The 17,935-nt window shown below is 35.3% G+C and overlaps 3 protein-coding genes across 3 annotated transcripts; 1 reads left to right on the top strand and 2 right to left on the bottom strand.

Moving 5' to 3' along the window:
* Positions 1–956: 956 nt before the first annotated feature.
* LOC112524407 (pentatricopeptide repeat-containing protein At5g42310, chloroplastic-like) lies at positions 957–5,290 on the top strand. Its single transcript, XM_025134196.1, has 4 exons — positions 957–2,699; positions 3,540–3,692; positions 3,857–3,928; positions 4,781–5,290. The coding sequence occupies exons 1-4, from the start codon at positions 957–959 to the stop codon at positions 4,889–4,891; spliced, it is 2,079 nt and encodes a 692-aa protein (XP_024989964.1). The 3' UTR covers positions 4,892–5,290.
* A 1,891-nt stretch (positions 5,291–7,181) lies between these two features.
* Positions 7,182–13,064, bottom strand: LOC112525950 (carboxypeptidase O-like). The gene is made up of 11 exons (XM_025136283.1): positions 12,780–13,064; positions 10,791–10,848; positions 10,595–10,705; positions 10,261–10,398; positions 9,699–9,768; positions 9,545–9,600; positions 9,003–9,128; positions 8,663–8,802; positions 8,028–8,100; positions 7,871–7,945; positions 7,182–7,736 (listed from the first exon to the last, which is right to left on the bottom strand). Exons 1-11 carry the CDS (start codon positions 12,941–12,943, stop codon positions 7,431–7,433), a joined length of 1,317 nt encoding a protein of 438 aa, XP_024992051.1. The 5' UTR covers positions 12,944–13,064; the 3' UTR covers positions 7,182–7,430.
* A 2,021-nt stretch (positions 13,065–15,085) lies between these two features.
* Positions 15,086–17,445, bottom strand: LOC112524406 (probable acyl-activating enzyme 1, peroxisomal). Its single transcript, XM_025134195.1, has 2 exons — positions 17,242–17,445; positions 15,086–16,534 (listed from the first exon to the last, which is right to left on the bottom strand). Exons 1-2 carry the CDS (start codon positions 17,443–17,445, stop codon positions 15,086–15,088), a joined length of 1,653 nt encoding a protein of 550 aa, XP_024989963.1.
* Positions 17,446–17,935: the final 490 nt, after the last annotated feature.

The raw sequence follows: 17,935 nt of genomic DNA, 5'->3' as shown, positions 1-17,935 counted from the left end.
ACAAGCTAAAAACATCAAAGATTTCAAATCCTTCCACGAAATTCAAATCTTTCAAAATCATTTCGTCAAACCAAAACAGACTTAGGGTTTTTAGTAAAGTTTTCTTTCTTGGTTTTATTAAATTAAAAGGGATGCTTTATTATTTAATTTATGGTCTTTGATCCATATGATTTTATATCTCAATTTTTTTGCATAAGTTTTGTTGTTTATATTCTTAATGTTCATGGTAATTGTTCTTGAAGTCTTCATATGATAAAAGTGATTTATGAAAATTGCGCAAAATTGCTTATGTGAATGTACTTAACGACCGAAACATAAAAGCCATTAGGGGAAGAGGCTAAAACCGAAACAAAAACCACAAGCCATGATGCACGAGATCTTGTAACAGTTACCAAGGAGGTCATATCAATTAATATTATGCAAAAGAAATCAATTACAAATACTAATACATATAGGGGTTGTTTACCAAACGCTTACTGAGTAAGCGCTTATCAAGTCACATTACCTTATCAGATGAATATGCAAAGACCAAAAGCTTACCCGATAAAAACGAAGACAATAACCAAAAGTCTTATCCGGTAAGTGAGGGTGATGACCCTTACCATAATTATCGCTTACCGGATAAACTGTTTCATACAATACCGTTTTGATGGACTAAAATTTTACCCGACAAGTAAATGATAGTGTTGAATTTTATCGGTAAGCACTTAGTTGGATAAACGTTTGGTAAACTCTCCCTTAGATTCACTCTTCATTTGTACCATAAAGTTGGGACTAAGACGACAAAATTCATAAACTTGAAATGTCATTCTAGGTTTTTGGACGAGTAGCATGATAAAACTTGAATAGTTTGAGGGTAACTTTGGTATTAACTAATAATTTAGGGACTAAATGTATAATTTCTCCAACGGATAAACTGTCACCATGCTTTTCCCACCCCCACCCACCGGCAAGCAATGAAGGCTCTGCTTCTCCCTCCACCGTCCACCACCACCACCACTCGCTCCCTCCGCCACCGCAATTTCTATCATCCATCACTCTCCACCGCCTCTTCTAAGTACTCACCTCTCCGTTCATCTGTCACCTCGCTCTCCTTATCCGAAGATGATGTAATTACACGAGAAGACGGCGTTTCAATCTACTCCCGTCGCCGGTACGACTTTTCCCCTCTCCTCGAATTTCTCTCCACTTACAGCTCCGATGACGATGACCCTGACTACTTCGACCCACCCACGTCACTCGACCCAACCGAGTTACAACTCGCCGAGTCATATCGATCAGTACCAGCTTCACTATGGCATTACCTTCTCAAATCCCTAGCAACTTCCCCTTCTTCATCAGATTCGATCTCAACCACGTACGCTCTCGTTGATTGGCTCCACAGGCACAATCTCTGCTTCTCGTATGAATTGTTGTACTCGGTATTAATCCACGCGCTTGGAAGCTCCGAGAAGGTATACGAAGCTTTTTTACTCTCTCAGAAACAAACCCTAACTCCCTTAACTTATAACGTCCTCATTGGAGCGTGTGCTCGTAACGATGACTTGGAGAAAGCCGTTATCCTGATGAACAAGATGCGCGGGGAGGGTTACCAATCGGATTTTGTGAATTACAGTTTAATCATTCAATCACTGGTTCGTAATAACAAAATTGATTCGGGATTGTTGGAGAAGTTATATGATGAAATAGTATCAGATGCTCTTGAGCTAGATGTGCAATTATTGAATGATATAGTTCTAGGGTTTACAAAATCAGGTAATGTTGACAGAGCTATGCATTTTCTGGGTGTGATTCAAGGGAATGGATTGAGTCCCAAAACTTCGACTGTGGTTTCCATTATTTCGGAGCTGGGAAATTTGGGGAGAGCTGAGGAGGCCGAAGCTGTTTTTGAAGAGATCAAGGAAGGCGGATTGAGACCTAGAACTAGAGCTTACAATGCTGTGCTAAAGGGGTATGTCAACAGTGGTTGTTTGAGAGATGCAGAGTGGATAGTGAATGAAATGGAACGAAACGAGGTTTTCCCTGATGAGCATACGTATAGCCTTTTGATCGATGCGTATGGGAATGCGGGAAGGTGGGAGAGTGCGAGAATTGTGTTGAAAGAGATGGAAGCAAACAACGTGAAGCCGAATTCGTATGTTTTCAGTAGGATTTTGGTGAGTTATCGTGATAGAGGTGAGTGGCAAAGATTGTTTCAAGTTCTGAAGGAGATGCAGAAGTGTGGGGTGAAACCAGACAGACAGTTCTACAATGTTATGATCGATACATTTGGGAAGTATAATTGTCTTGATCATGCATTGGCGACATTGGAGAGGATGAGAGACGAAGGGATTGAACCTGATACGGTTACTTGGAACACACTTATAGATTGTCATTGTAAATCTGGGCATCATAATAAAGCAGAGGAACTGTTCGATGAAATGCAGCAGAAAGGGTGTTTGCCTTGTATAGCCACATATAATATAATGATCAACTCATTTGGGGAGCAGGAGAGGTGGGAAGGAGTGCGGAGCTTATTGAGAAAGATGAAAAGCCAAGGTTTGCAGCCAAATGTTATAACGTATACTACGCTGGTTGACATTTATGGGCGATCAGGGAGGTTCATGGATGCGAATGAATGCTTGGAGGATATGAAATCTGCTGGTTTGAAGCCATCATCAACAATCTATAATGCTTTGATTAATGCCTATGCTCAAAGGGTATTTTCGTCATCTAGTTTCTTTTTGTTGCTATCTCTCGTTATGAATAAATGCTATGTTTGTGCTGATGGAGCCTATTTCATTTGTTGGTTAAATGACCTGCTGCGAGGGTTTAGAATGTTGCTTCCATACACAAGAATGACTAGAAATCTGTTAGAGGACATGGATATAAAAAACACTAAGGTCATTTAGCTAAAATACCTCTATTTCACTATCCTTGTTGATAAGGTCATTCCAAGATAGGATCATGATAGTGTTTTAAGATTATATGGACCAAGTGTAAACATCTAGAGTAACATGTTTCATGAACTCTGATATATATGAGGACCAAAATGGACTTTATAGTACTCCTTTTGTCCAAATTTAATATTTGATTAGGCACATACATTGGGAAGTGTTTGACTATTAGTTAAATGTCTAAAGTACCCCTCATGGTGACAAATAGGAAAATCTTTTGTCCAAATAAATCATGTTCAATAATGGGAAAAATAAGTAATTTTGCTTTGAGATTTTTCAAGGAGGCCTTTGGGACGTCACGAAATGTAAATTGTTGTACTTGTTGAGGACCGGAAGTGGTCATTACCCTATTTCAAAGGTGTTGGTCTTATTTTGCAACAAAACCATATCAAATTTGTCTTTAAAGCATAGATGTAAGCTTAAACTCATATATGTATTTTTTTTCCCATCATGTGGGTCACATTTGGCATTTCTTATCACATTATCTAACAATCATACGATCATTTCTTCTGGCATCATATAAAATGAGATTCACAAAATGAAAAACTTAATTGAGCAAAAGAAACAACTTTCTTGCATGATTGAAATCTGTTTATTGAGCAGGGTCTATCTGAGGAGGCACTGAACGCGTTTAGGATCATGAGAAGTGATGGTTTGAAGCCTAGTAATTTAGCTCTTAATGCATTAATAAACGCTTTTTGTGAGGATAGAAGAGATGTTGAAGCCTTTGCAGTTTTACGATCAATGAAGGAAAATGTAAGCACCCTCAACTTCATATCAGCTATATACTACTCTCTCCGTCTCGAAAATAAATGCCAACAATGAAAAAAGCACCAAGTTTTAGGACACTTATTTCGGGACGAATGGAGCAACAGTTTTTTGTCAACTCACGAATATCAATGTGATATTTCCTAATACAGGACCTGAAACCAGATGTCGTCACGTACACTACTCTTATGAAAACTTTAATTCGTGTGGAGAAGTTTGACGAGGTATGGCATCTGTACTCTTACTCCTGGTTAGAACTTTAATGTAGATCCTTAGCACAACCCAGATAACGTTATCTAGTTATTTAGCTGTGTTTCATCTAAAGAAGTCAAACACTTTTGTTTGCCTGTCAATTTATACTGAATTATGCAAATAAAATTGTTTAAGCATGATGTAGATTGTGGGCTCTTAATCTAACAACCATAGTGATGGGTCCCAACACTTTTTATGGAACGAAAATGACGAGTAACAGAACACTGGCTTTTGACCAAGACCGTAGAAAACTTGTTGACTTACCAAATAATGGGTGGCGTGGTTAGTTTTCTTTTTCTTTTTCTTTTTCTTAACCATGGTCTATGGCACATTTGGCCCCACTAATGCATATGATTTATACATAACATCCCTCCACAGGCTGTACCAAGACTGTAGATCGACTGGAGTAGCAATACATAAAACAAAATATAGAAGTTTATATCATACACCTGTTGATTAGTCATCAAAGTATCAAGAGTCTGATATGATTGTCTTTAGTAAAAATGTTTGGCTTGCATTTGTTTGTTTTGTATTCCATCTGATCCAAGAAATAGTCATTGTCAAATTAACTGTTTTTAACTATGAGGTTGTATAAATGTTACTTAATTTTCAAGAAACGAACGACGATGACTTATAATACCCCATACGTCCCAAAATAAAATTAATAATTTCCTTTTTGGGATGTCATTAAATATAGTATTTTTCTCCTTTTTGGCGAAGTTTCAATATAAGATTACCCCCATGGACCTTAATGATCATTTCAAAGCATTAGATAATGTCGATTTTGGTCATTTTCTTTCTCTAAATTCAGTGTGAAATTTCAGGTCCCAAGTGTTTATGAAGAAATGATATTGTCTGGGTGCACGCCCGACCGGAAAGCTAGAGCTAAGTTACGTTCCGCACTCAAGTATATGAGACAAAGACTGAAATCATAGTTCCATATGATTTCACAAACCCTTTGGGCAGGTGCCAACAGCCTGGTTAACGGTGGTCCATTTTTTCTCAATTGGGTTTGGCATATCATCTTCCATCTCAACCGTGAGCAGAATGCTGCAACAGTTTTCATTTTTTGGATCCTCTTTGCACATCAAACGTACATAATCTAAATGTACTGAACACCCTTTTCTTTTTCTCTCTTTACGGACGAGCTTACGCACCAAGTTTGTTTGCTTTTGTAGGTACTTGCACATACCACAATGTATCCATCACAAAATGCATATTGTAACAAGTACTGATTGATAAACAACCATTTGACATTCTTTATTTCATTTTGAAATATTTACTACTAATTGTTAATATAATTAAATGTTTTGAATACCATTTTGGTAATCAAATATTTGGATTTGCATAGCACACATTTTAGGGGCGTTTGGTTGTGTTTTCGAAGTAGATTTTAGATTCATTCTATGATCAAGTCATCATAATAACAATCCTAACTACATATAATCAAATCCAAAAGACATTATCGAGAACCACATAGTATAAATAATCTCTACGAGTTTTAAGTTTTTTAACCATTTTTAAAAAAAATGGCTTTTTGATTCCGTCTTGTTCAACTATATATAACACATGCACAATACTCGCTTATTACATCAACGCCATATCCAAAAGAGGTTGTGCAATAAACAAAACAAATTGACAAAATCTCATCTTTCCCTGAAAGTGTCAATTTGACAATAACCTTGTATCAAATGCCAACCTGACAGCTAATGATCGTTATAAGGGAAAAAATTATACCTTACCCTAGTCCCCCAAGGTGGGATATATTGGGTTTCATTATTTACCATTACATAATAATAGTCATAAATTAGCAGCTAAAGTCTGGTATTTAAATTAGCTATCATATGGTATAAACAGAACTTAGTGTTAGAAATCGAGGGTTCTTTCGGGTAAATCAATTGAATCACGTATAATATCGCTTTCCAAATACACTCATTCTACCTTTTATTGCTTTGGGAATCACAAATGATCACTCAAAATTTAAAGGATGTAAAAACTTGTTTTGTATGTTGACGCAGATTCAACGGTTGACATATTTATGCGAGAGATCAACGGTTATAGGTTAGTTATGGTGGTTTATTGATAAGTTCGTGGAAAAGAGCAAACACGGATGAAAAGGAACTTATGAACGTGACCTCAGAAGTCAAGGCTTCCGAACATGAACTGAGAAGCTTTTGAGTTAGCCTCTAAAGACAATTTGAACTAAGTTAAGAAGGCTTCTTGCCTTCTAAAGTACACTTAGGGCGCATTTGGTTTGATGGAATTCTTTTGAATGATTTAGATTTCGTGGAAAGATTTGGAATAGGAGGGATTTGATTTAAAATCTTTGGTGTGTAGGATTTGAATTTCATCCTTTATGAATAATTTGTAATAAAAAAAATTATAAAAATACCTTCTTAATTGATTATTGGAAAACAAATGTTTTTAACATTATTATATACAAATTCTACAAAATCCAGTAAAATCCCAACCACCCCATGGGATTTCAAAATCCTATGTTTGATAGATTTCAAAGAAATCCTAGGATTTCAAATCCGAGCAATCCTGCAAACCACACATGAGATTGGAATAGATTTGAATTCTAAATCCCCAAAATCTTTTCCATTCCTACAAACCAAACGGACCCTTTAAGGGTCTCATTTGGTTTGCAGGATCGGATTGGATTTGAAAGGATTTGGAATTCAATTTCATTTCCATCCCGTGTTTGGTTTGAAGGATTTCCTAGATTTGAAATCCCACAAATATAGGATTTTGAAATCCCATAGTGATTATTTGTATTTCATGGGATTTCATAGGATTTCTATACAGTGATGTTTTAAAATAATATTAAAACATTTATTTTGTAATAATCAATCAATAAAAAAGTAATTTAATTATTTTTATAACTATTTATAATTTTTTTTTTTGTGAATTATCTATGAAGAATTAAATTCAATTCCAATTGAAATCCTACAGACCGAACACACCAAAGATTTCAAATCCAAATCCCTCCAATTCCTTCCAAAAAATCCGAATCTCTCAAAACAATTTCATCAAACCAAACACCCCCTCAGTTTATTTGGAAACTCAAATTTCAGCAGCACTTCTCTTTCTAACATCCATAGAGGTTTCGGGCCGCTGCCCCTTGGACCCCACTAGAGGCACAACCCCCTTACCCCCGTCTTATGGTGATCTAAGGTGATGGTGGAAGCATTTGTGAGTGTACACTCCACACCTCCTTACACATGTTATGCTTGCCTTACCACCTAGTCGATCCCATATAAATTACCACTACACCAAAACTCTAGATGACACTAAAATCACCAACACTTTAGAAAATGAAAAATGTCAAAAACATCAGTGACAAATAGACCCTAACATTTTATTTGAATAATGAGTTATTTTCTTATATTATGCTAATAAGGAATGGAAGAAAAGAATAATAGAGAAAAACCATGAATAATGATACATACCTTTCTCCTGTGTTGTTGATCTTCAGAGAGAAACGGAAGATACAAGTGATCTGTTAGTCTTGGTGATTCTTGAACAGAACATGAACAATAAGAGAACCGAAGATAACAAGAAGAGCCTGAAATACGTTCTGATTTCCTGCAAACCAAGATCAAGCAGCTCCTTCTTTTCTCCGTATCTACTTTTCCTTTCCATTAAGTACCCGTTTAAATAATCGTCTATAGAAATCAAGTTACCGACATTAAAAGGACTTTCTTGCAGAAAGTTCATCTGGTGAGCTCCCATTTCAAACATAGTGAAGAATGCAGCAGACCACTCATCCAGAACTCTCTGCAATCACACCCGGGTTATTTTAGTAACACTTTAGCTTTTAAAGTAAAAACAGATGAATTCTGTAGATCATGAGAAACAGTAGTAAATATGTAATAGATAATTATGTTAGAAAAGGGATTTATGTTATGTACGTTGAAGGTTGGATGGTCTACAGGATTGAACATTTTGAAGCAGTCGTTAATGTCTGCCTTTTCATCGCCATATATCTGTCAGTTAATGATACATGTAAGATCATTAACTAGAAATTAGCCAAGCGACTCTGCAAAATGGTGTTGTGAATTAACAAACCTCGAACGTGAAAGCCATGGGGATCTTTGCAATGTCGAACATGTAATCTGTTGTTGTACCATGTGCCAAATACCTATTTCGGGCATGTAAATTTATTTAAAAAAACAATTTTCGGCACAAAAAGAAAACAAAAACCATACTTAGGGGCTGTTTGCTTGGTTTTCCATAAAGTCCTGTATAGATAAAGCTGTCTGTAAGGATTAATCTGTCGATATAGAAAGGGAAGGTTTTTGTTTGCATGGGTTTTTAATAGATGCAAGGAGTGTGTTTTTTAATCAGGAGGGGAAAGTTCGGAAAAGAACTTGGATTTCTGCATAAAGCTCCCCCCTAGAAGCTTACTGACTAAACAGTCATGTATAGCTGACCTAATAAGATGCGAGTCTCATTAAGCTGCTAACAAACAGGCCCTTAGCCATTTCATTTAGGAATATTTCACTACAAAGTAATCCCATAAAAAACATTTGTGGGTTCCATTTTTATGGCTAAGAAGAAATGAAGATGTTATTATAGATTCCGTTTATTGATGTGCTGAGAAATGAAAATGGAATCCACAAAATGGAGGATGAAAGAAAATAGTGTAAACAAAATGAAACTAGATTTTCATGATAGTGAAGCAAAAGAGATAGAATACTAACCCAACAGACCCTCCCCCTGATCCGACCACACAACGATCTCCACAATGAAGGTGGTTTAATGTTTCAAGAATCAACTTCATTTTGCCAGATTGTACTCCTTTAGGCGTTGTATTTTTGTGATCATATGGCATAAACAGAGCCTAGAAAAATAACGAATAAGCATTAATGATGGACAACTGGTTTCATGTTGTGGATAAGCAACGGATAAAATTTTGATGAGTTTATTTGACCAAAAGGCAAATATTTTAGACATTATATCGATACTCTGGATGCAAACTATGAGAACATCCACTATGCACTGAAAAGTAACACGGTGAGGAGGTACATCTCAGTATCTCACCTCCATTCCAGAGTGCACGTTAACCCATAAGTGCGGTTCAAATGATGTTGAGAGCTTACGCATCATCTGAGACTCAGGCTCACTAAAAGGGCCAGTCCCGGGATTCTCTTCATCTGGACGGAAGTCCTGAAATATAAGAAGTTAAGAACAAAGATGAAGCTTGTAACAGAACATAACAACATTTTTTTTGAAATTTGCTATTATCAGCCAGAAGGAAAACCCCCCAAAAAATGAAAAACTGAGAAACATCCCGGTAACGATTCATCTGGACGGTATGCACATGTGCATACAAGTAATTAAAGTTGTTTCTTGCTTTTTATGCATGTGTGCATACCAGACAAATTGCTTACATATTACTTGTATGCACATGTGCATACCGTCCAGATAAACTGTTACCAGGGTGTTCCTCAGTTTTTCATTTTTTTTGCAGTTTTCCCCTGAACCTGATCCTTCAGCTAGAAGAAAATCATACGAAGTCACATTAAGAGCAACAAAAAGTTTATGTTTAAGATTTACATGCTCCAAGTTATTTAAGAACCAACCTCTTCTTTTTTCCCCCAATCTACACTCCAATTTCGATTGAGATCAACTCCTCTCCCTGGAAAAAATTACAGAAAAGCAAAAGGACAGAAAATCAACAATCGATTCTCCGTAAGCAGAAGTACAATGTACTGAAGTAACTAAAAGATGCAAGACCATTTCTCCGCTCACAAAGTTCTCCTGCTTCAACTTTCCTGCGTCCATTCAAGTTTTCAATTGGTACCACCTGAGCAATCACCACAAGTTAGCATTCTGTAGGCACCTTGATCAGAACTTTCAAGATCTCAGCTACACCATAGAGGGAAGTATAGAAAAGAAAAGAGCTCAACGTATTTTTCATCATAATAAAATCCATGAAACTATTAATACCAACTCTAACACAGAAAGTGAGGCAGATTTAAAGAAACCCCTCCAATTTACAAAGTAATTATCAATAACTAGTCTCAGTATTTAGTAAAGGAATTCATAGAAACTTCTAAACCCCTATTAACTTGGGCTAATTCAGAATTACCATGATCCTAAGGCAATATTTCATGTTCGCAAATGAAATCACTGAATTGGTTAATTTAAATAAATAGAACGTATCATGATATCATCTGATAAGTAGGACTACGTCCACTCCTTTACCCATATTAACAGATTTTGGTAGATCCATGTTCTTTTCCAGCTGATAATGAAGAAATTTAAGGAACAACTACTGAAATACCATATGCCTTACCTTTATAACAGTATTCTGAAGGGTTCTGTTCAGCAACACTGGGTTCCTTTTAGGTAGAGATTGCTCTCCACTTAAGATAGATAAGATCTTCAATGCAAGCTCAGTTGTTATAAGCTCTCGCGCATGCTGCCCAAAACTCTGGAAGACAAGTAATCATCTGTCAAAAAGATCAGCAATCATAGTCTGAGAAAACGCATGCTGAACTAAGAAGGAAATCATGTTCTTATAATTATTTGTCTTTTTGTAGGATACAGGATTATAAAGGTTATATGCCAACTGCTAGCTCTGCCTTACACGTGATGCAGTTGTAGGAAAATAAAAGGAATAAACTTACAAGAAGAATCCGAAATTTCGAGTTGTCTTCAATCTCATTCCTGTTCTGGCGATATGTAACTACGTCAAGTTCAGCCTGGTATCCCTTATTCTTACTTGTATATGTCTCGATCTGTTGGAAAGTCACAGAATCAGACAACAAAATACTACAAACTGCACGGAGCAGGGAGAAAGGAAAAGAACCACACAGAACCCACATGGAATCTATCTTGGTGGCGATTAACCAATTGTTCTATCTCTTCCATTAAAGTGCCACTGGAAAAGAAACAACAATGAAGAAGTGTTATCTAAATTTATAAGTCCTGAACTTTTCAATGTTCACTATAATTCTATAAGAGTAATAGAATCTTGAGCACTCATAAACAAAGTGCAAGGGTTTCTATATTCAGTGTAGGTATTTGCCTTGCCTTTTGTACATTCCCAAGAAACCAATAAGCCACAAGAAAGAGGGAAATGTAGCTCAATGACATAATAAAACACATTCATTGAGCTGTTTATAATCAAATAAAACGTTCATGCCAATTCTAACACAATGCACTAAAGCAACTACCCTTTACTCACCACACAAAACCAGAATCAATGGGCATTACATATATATGTTCGTACATTATAAATAAATAGGATGCATATTTGGGAAACAGACATGTTAATCTTTCAAACTGTAATATGTAATGTAATAACCAGAAGATTGGATACAAAGTTTTTTATGGTAAGTTCTCTATCACCCCTAAAGTACACAGCAAGCAAACAACTTCGTACAAATTAACTGAATACTCGGTCCCAGTCCTAACTCTTGGGTTCTAATACTTGTCTATTCCTTCTCAGTAATTCCCTTATACCATTGACGCCAACCCTACTATTTTGGGATACAGCTTTCCTTAGACTAAGTCATTTGGTTACCTATCAAGGCAATCAAATTCTCTATTTAGTCAAGGGTATAATATAATGTTAGTCATTTTAAAGTTTCAGTTTTGGTCACTATAGTCTAATCTTCCCGAAGATATATTGTACATGGAAAAATATACACATATGCATGTATCTATCAACAAAAACAAGACTTGTCTCAAACTGGTTCAGTAGGCTTAGAAACGTGACAATAAAATGGTGGAATCTATATATGACCAAAACAATTAATGTCAGCATACCATCATGAGTAGGTAAAAAACAACTACAATCCTAGTTGACCCGTACACGACAAAAACAGTTTAATACCAATATCCTGACACTACGTCACCACTTCAAGTACAAGATAACTACATAAATAAATAATAAGAAATGAATATTGGTTTTAAAGCAAATATAAAGGGGATTTCTGTGGAATGTTAGGTAAAATTACATAGCATCATTTGAAGTACTCCATTTAAGTAAGATTCAGTAGTAATTCCAAAACATTGGCTGTAGAGTAACCCATAAACAAAAACAGATCAATCATCTGATTGTTGCAGATGGACCTATAGACTATAGAGGCTTGCGCATAGGGTGGCCACTTCATTAAGCACTATTTTTCATATGAGAAACCTCACATACAATTGTTATGTACGAATGATCTCTATCTACTACCCTATATTCAAAACCAAATTACATGTCAAGCGCACAAAGCAAGACTCCCTCTGGCACCACCGAACTGTAGTACGGAATCATCCCCAAAGATTTCGGTGCATATGCCAAACGTGAATATCCTCAAATAGAATTTGGTACAAGTCATGGGAGTTTCCTACCCTCCAAACTTGTTAAAAGGTTAATGCAATAATGAAAGAAAAATCTTCCTTATATCACATAATTCAAATTGATTTCAAGTCTAAAATTCAACCCATCTGACATACATAATCAAATTGTATCTCTTTTCTGGATCAAAGGAGTAACAGCATTGGAGTACAATCAGATCTCATTTAAATTGAAAGCGTGCATTTAAATAGTGACGATACTTTGATATCTATAGAACAGATAGACTATCCGCTGCCCTGTACTAGTATGAGATATGTAGTTATTCAAACGGAAATATTTCAATCACCAAAGTAACAAAGTAGAATTTAAATCAACATTTATACCAAATCAAATCAAACACAATAGAATACAAAACATAAACAGCAAGATTCATATAAATGTCAGAGAAAGGCAAAATGTACACCAAATCTAGAAACATGCCGCAGAAAGTTAAAATTGTCGATAATGTGGAGTTTTTTTACCTGGTGTGATAAAGATCACGATTGATAGGCGTGATAGGATGCTGTTGTTTTCGTGAGGCATAATCAACACTGCTAATACAATCGGCGATCGAAAAACAAGCAATTAATAATAACAGACAGGGTAAAATCATGAAACGCCGACGACGATGACGGAAAAACGCCATCTGGATCAACAAAAACAACAGTTTCTCCTCATCATTACGGTTTCAATTCGAATTTTTCAATCGAGGATACCAATATCGTTAAGTTTTCAACTTCGCGATCAAGTAGTTATCATTATTTTGAAGATTCGGGTTTCGTGGTGATCGAGTTTTGAAGTTAGCTTCTATCGCTGAGAGAGAGAGAGAGAGAGAGAGAGAGAGAGAGAGAGAGATATGGATCTAGAGAGAGAAACACATTGCGACTCTGGTCGGGTAGTTTTTCCCTTTTGAGCCCGCATTTTGAAAATGATGACGTCATCTATACTATATTAAAAACTATAGAGTAATTACGGACTTGGTCCATCTGGTTTACACTTTTTACCCACCATGGTCCTAAAATTAAAATAAATACAAATTTAATACCCTTGGTATGTATTTTCGCACTCATTATATCCCTCCTTCTAACGAAATCAAAAAGATTTCGTTATCCCAATTAAATTCAAGGGTATTTTAGTCTTTTAATACTTAATTGTTTTAACTTTTCAGATTACATATGTGTAAATTATAATTTGCTTAAATTTTTAAAAGGTAGAATTAGTCGAGCATATATCAGACTTGGACCATATTAACTTTATTGAATTAACAAAGTGTGACACTGAATAATCGGAACCCTTCATTCAAAATTTCTGGCTCCGCCTCTGTATATAGAGGGCGAACCATACAAATCAATCTTAGTCGTTCAACTAGTCTAATAAATATCTGATTTTATTTTGTTTCCTAATATAAAGTCATGATCATTAATGACTGAAAATTATCATTTTTATCTCAATCATCCTTAATGAATCATGATAATTTTTCATAAATATCTATATTGTTTCTTAATATAAGTATTGATAATGGCTTGGGGGTGTATATATATTCAAATTTTGAACCCGATTTTCAAAATTTTAATTTACGAGTATATTCACATGCGAGTGTATTGATACAATATTTACAACTTATTAATATGTGTAAGCTTTAAAAAGTAATTCAATAAATATTGAGTCTTACTGTAACAACAAAGCACTCAGTAAAATTGATAATTAGCAAAAAGTTCGCTATCTCTCTCTCTTTTAAAAGCGTATAAATTTATAAAATAAAATCGAAATAAATAAAATAAAGATGTATTACCTTCGTTATAATTATACAAATACATTTCCAGTATATAAAATAATACTTTCAATAAATGCCATGTTGAAAAAGAGAGACAAATGGGGTGTTTGGAATTGCTTATTAAAACAACTTATTAGTTTATTCCGGTGTGGCACCGATAATAAGCACTTTTAAATGTTTTGATAAAGAGCTTATACCGGTGTTAAGCCGATAATAAAAAGTTTTTGAAAAAATTAAATCTTTTTAACTTATAATAAGTTGATAAAAACTTTTGTAGAAAAAAAAAATAAGCACTCCCATAACCGCCGAAATGGTTTTGGTAAGTTTGATATATTTTAATAGAAAAACTTAATTTGTATTATAAATCTCCGATTTCCTTTCAACACGTATCGTTTTTTTAAAAGCATTTAAAAAATTCATTAAAATGACTTTATTTTTAAAATATGCTCATGACTTGAATAACTTTATTATATTAGAGTAACTTCATGAAAAGGGTTTTTTTTTTAATTAACCTGGATATCCAATCCGTCATGCAAGCCGACTAATCTCAGAACGACCATCTGCTTTGCAGATAGTTTGGAGTCACCGCATTTGAACCTCTGTGGCCACAATGGGGTTTTTATTTCTCCTTGGATTTGAACCCGGAACCTCCTGGTACTTTTGACCTTTTGAGTCAAGCTCAAACTAATCAGGCATCACCCTTGTGATTGGCTTTTGATATTAGTGGCAAAGTATTCAAAAGGCTCTTTCATTAGAGATGCTCGGAAACTCTATTCATCTGATTTTTATGTTTATCGTTAAAAATGTTATATCATAATATAATTCAAATGTTTATAATCGATAAAATATCAAAAATAGACAAATACGATTAATCATTTAAAAGTTAACTTGCAAAATCAACAAACTAAAGATAAATAAGAAAATAAGACGGAACAATTATATCATAAATAATTTCATTTATTAATATAATTTAATGAGTTGAAAACACCTTACAACTCCTAACTAAACCAAAAATCACTTTTGGGCATACAACATTTTGGCCTTTTCCCTCAAAATGACCTTTTGTGTTTTCCCCGTTGCCGTTTTCGGTAAATCTTCAAACACAACCATCTTCAGAGTCATGTTTTCAGGTAGTCGAGTCCGACAATACTCAATAATTTCATCGGCATCGGCGTTATGTCCGTCCTTCAACTTCACAAACGCACATGGCACCTCACCAAAATGATCATCTGGGGCTCCAACAACTGCGGCCTCAAACACTTTTGGATGACCAAAGAGCACAACCTCGATGCTGATAGAGCTAATATACTGGCCCGAGGACACAATACCGTCAATACACCGATCTTTTACTTGTATGTAACCATCGGGGTGTATAACACCTAAATCCCCACTTCTATACCATCCACCTTTAAATACGTTTTCAGTTGCTTTAGCATTTTTAAAGTATCCACACATTATCGTGTTGCCTCTAAGCATAACCTCACCGAGCGTTTTAGCATCTTTTGGTACGCTTTTCATGGTAATGGGATCCTTCACATCTATTTCCTGCATACCAACATGGTTTAGTCCATGGCGAGCCTTGAGGCTCGCCTGCGTTTCTGGAGGTAAGGAAGCCCACTCTGGTTTCCAAGTGCAAACGGTCGCTGGACCGTAGCACTCAGTGCACCCAAAACAACTGTAAACCTTAAACCCCAATTCCTCCATTTTCAAAATGACTTGAGGAGGAGGAGGTGAGCCACCTGTCATGACCTTCACGGACGTCCCTGAAATTGGAATAATGTCAACAGGTGAAGCATTGGTAATCATGTTCAAAACTGTGGGTGCACCACCCATGTGTGTCACATGGTGTCGTGCAATCGATTCAAAAATGTTCTTTTCGGAGGCGACCCTCATACACACGTTCTTTCCGCCTTGCGCTGCCATGGCCCACGGAAAACACCATCCGTTGCAGTGAAACATAGGCATGGACCATAAAAACACCGGCATAGAATGCATTTCCATTGTCAAAGCCGCCGCGAGAGAATTGAGATATGCACCTCTATGACTATATACCACACCTTTCGAATTACCTGTCGTGCCAGACGTAAAGGTGACCGCGATTGCATCACATTCATCAATTGGACGTTTGATATCAAATTCAAGACTTCCCGAATATAACAAATCCTTATATTCGAAAATCACGTGATTACAAGTCGGAGCAATCGATAAAGACTTGTCAGCATCTGAGATTAAGATAATTTTCGGAAGATCTGATGTTTTCCTTGCCAAGATTTCGATTGCTTCCTCGACAGCATCCAAGGACTCATGATCAACAAATACAACCTTAGCATTTGAATGTTCAAGTAAGCGCGACACTGTTTTCGAATCGTATTGCGGGTTTATATTAGAAAGAACCCCACCCGCCATCGGAACTCCGAATTGTAACTCATACAGCTCGGGAACATTTGGTGCCAATGCAGCCACCTACAAGTTAAATCATTATAAGGTTACATAAACAAAAATCACACATAAGAGTTAATTGTATTATTTCAAAAATGAAATAATAAAGGGAAATGATCATAAATAGCCATTTTCAGGCATCAAATTCATCTCATAGTCATTTTTCTTCTTAAATTTCTGAAAAATCACTACCTTCGTAAGTGACAACTCCTCAACTTAAAGAGGTCTCAAAAGAGATAATCTAAACATGGTCCCCAAGTCTAAAGTTCAAATCTGTAAATTAAAACCATATACTTCCCAAGTAACTGCTACTTGCATATGCAACCAAATTTACAAATTTAGTCCTTGTACTTGCGGACCATGTTCAGGAATTTTTTTTTTACATTTTGATCCCTCCACAAATTAAGAAATTGCCGCTTGCAGTGACATTTTTGAAATTTGAGGAAAAAAAAGGCTAAAAGATGAATTTAGTTTATAAAAAAAGGCTATTTCTAATAACTTCCCAATGATAAATTTAAAATGATTTACGGTCATTTACTAACGCAAATCAGGTAAATACTAACCGAGTAAGTGATGTTTACATCTCGGTTAGCAGCATTTTAGGTCAAATGGTATGGGTAAACAACATTATTCTTACCAGATCAGCAACACTTGCCCAATACAAAATGATAAGTATTTAATCGACAAATCCTTTATTTACCAAAAATAATATAGATACAATTAATACTTACAATATCACCACGAGAAACTCCTAAGTGTGTCACGAGGGTAGAAGCGAGCTTAACACATCGTTCAAATGTCTCTTTCCACGTGAACTTCACTTGATCCCCATAAACGATAGAGACTTGATCTCCATAAACGTTAGCAGCACGTTCCAAAAAGCTTATCGGTGAAAGAGGAACGTAATTTGCCGAACAACGAACACTGCCTTCCATCAACATCGTTATCGTGAAGACTGAATTATCAAAAAAAAAAAAATACAATAAACTGGATTTTAATGGGAGATAGTTAAAATTCTTATCTTAGATGGAGAAATGAGATGGGTATTTATAGATTCCATTACAAGATTAACATAAATGTTTCTTCACTAAAAAAATATATTTTCTAAATTTAATATTTTAATCAAAAAATGATGACCAAATAAATATTTTTAATATATTATAAAGTACTAAAAAGGTATTTGTGGCAGCAAGATATATCTCGATTTTAATGTTTTGTTTTATCTTTTTGGTCTTTGTCAATATTATAATATGAATTTATGTGGTTTTGAACAAACAATAATGTTTCTTTTTTAAAATATAAAATTGAAAAATACATAAAAGTTATCACTTTTTATGTAATTTCTTTAATTCAATTTTTTTTATTATAATTTAATTTAGGTTTAATGACGAAGTAATTTGTTTTTGGTTTAATAATATAATTTTT

The sequence above is a fragment of the Cynara cardunculus genome (assembly GCF_001531365.2).
Source record: "Cynara cardunculus var. scolymus isolate 2C chromosome LG 13, CcrdV1, whole genome shotgun sequence".
Classification (NCBI taxonomy): Eukaryota; Viridiplantae; Streptophyta; class Magnoliopsida; order Asterales; family Asteraceae; genus Cynara; species Cynara cardunculus.
Note: the sequence above shows the minus strand (reverse complement) of the source record. Positions and strands in the feature narration are given on the sequence as shown.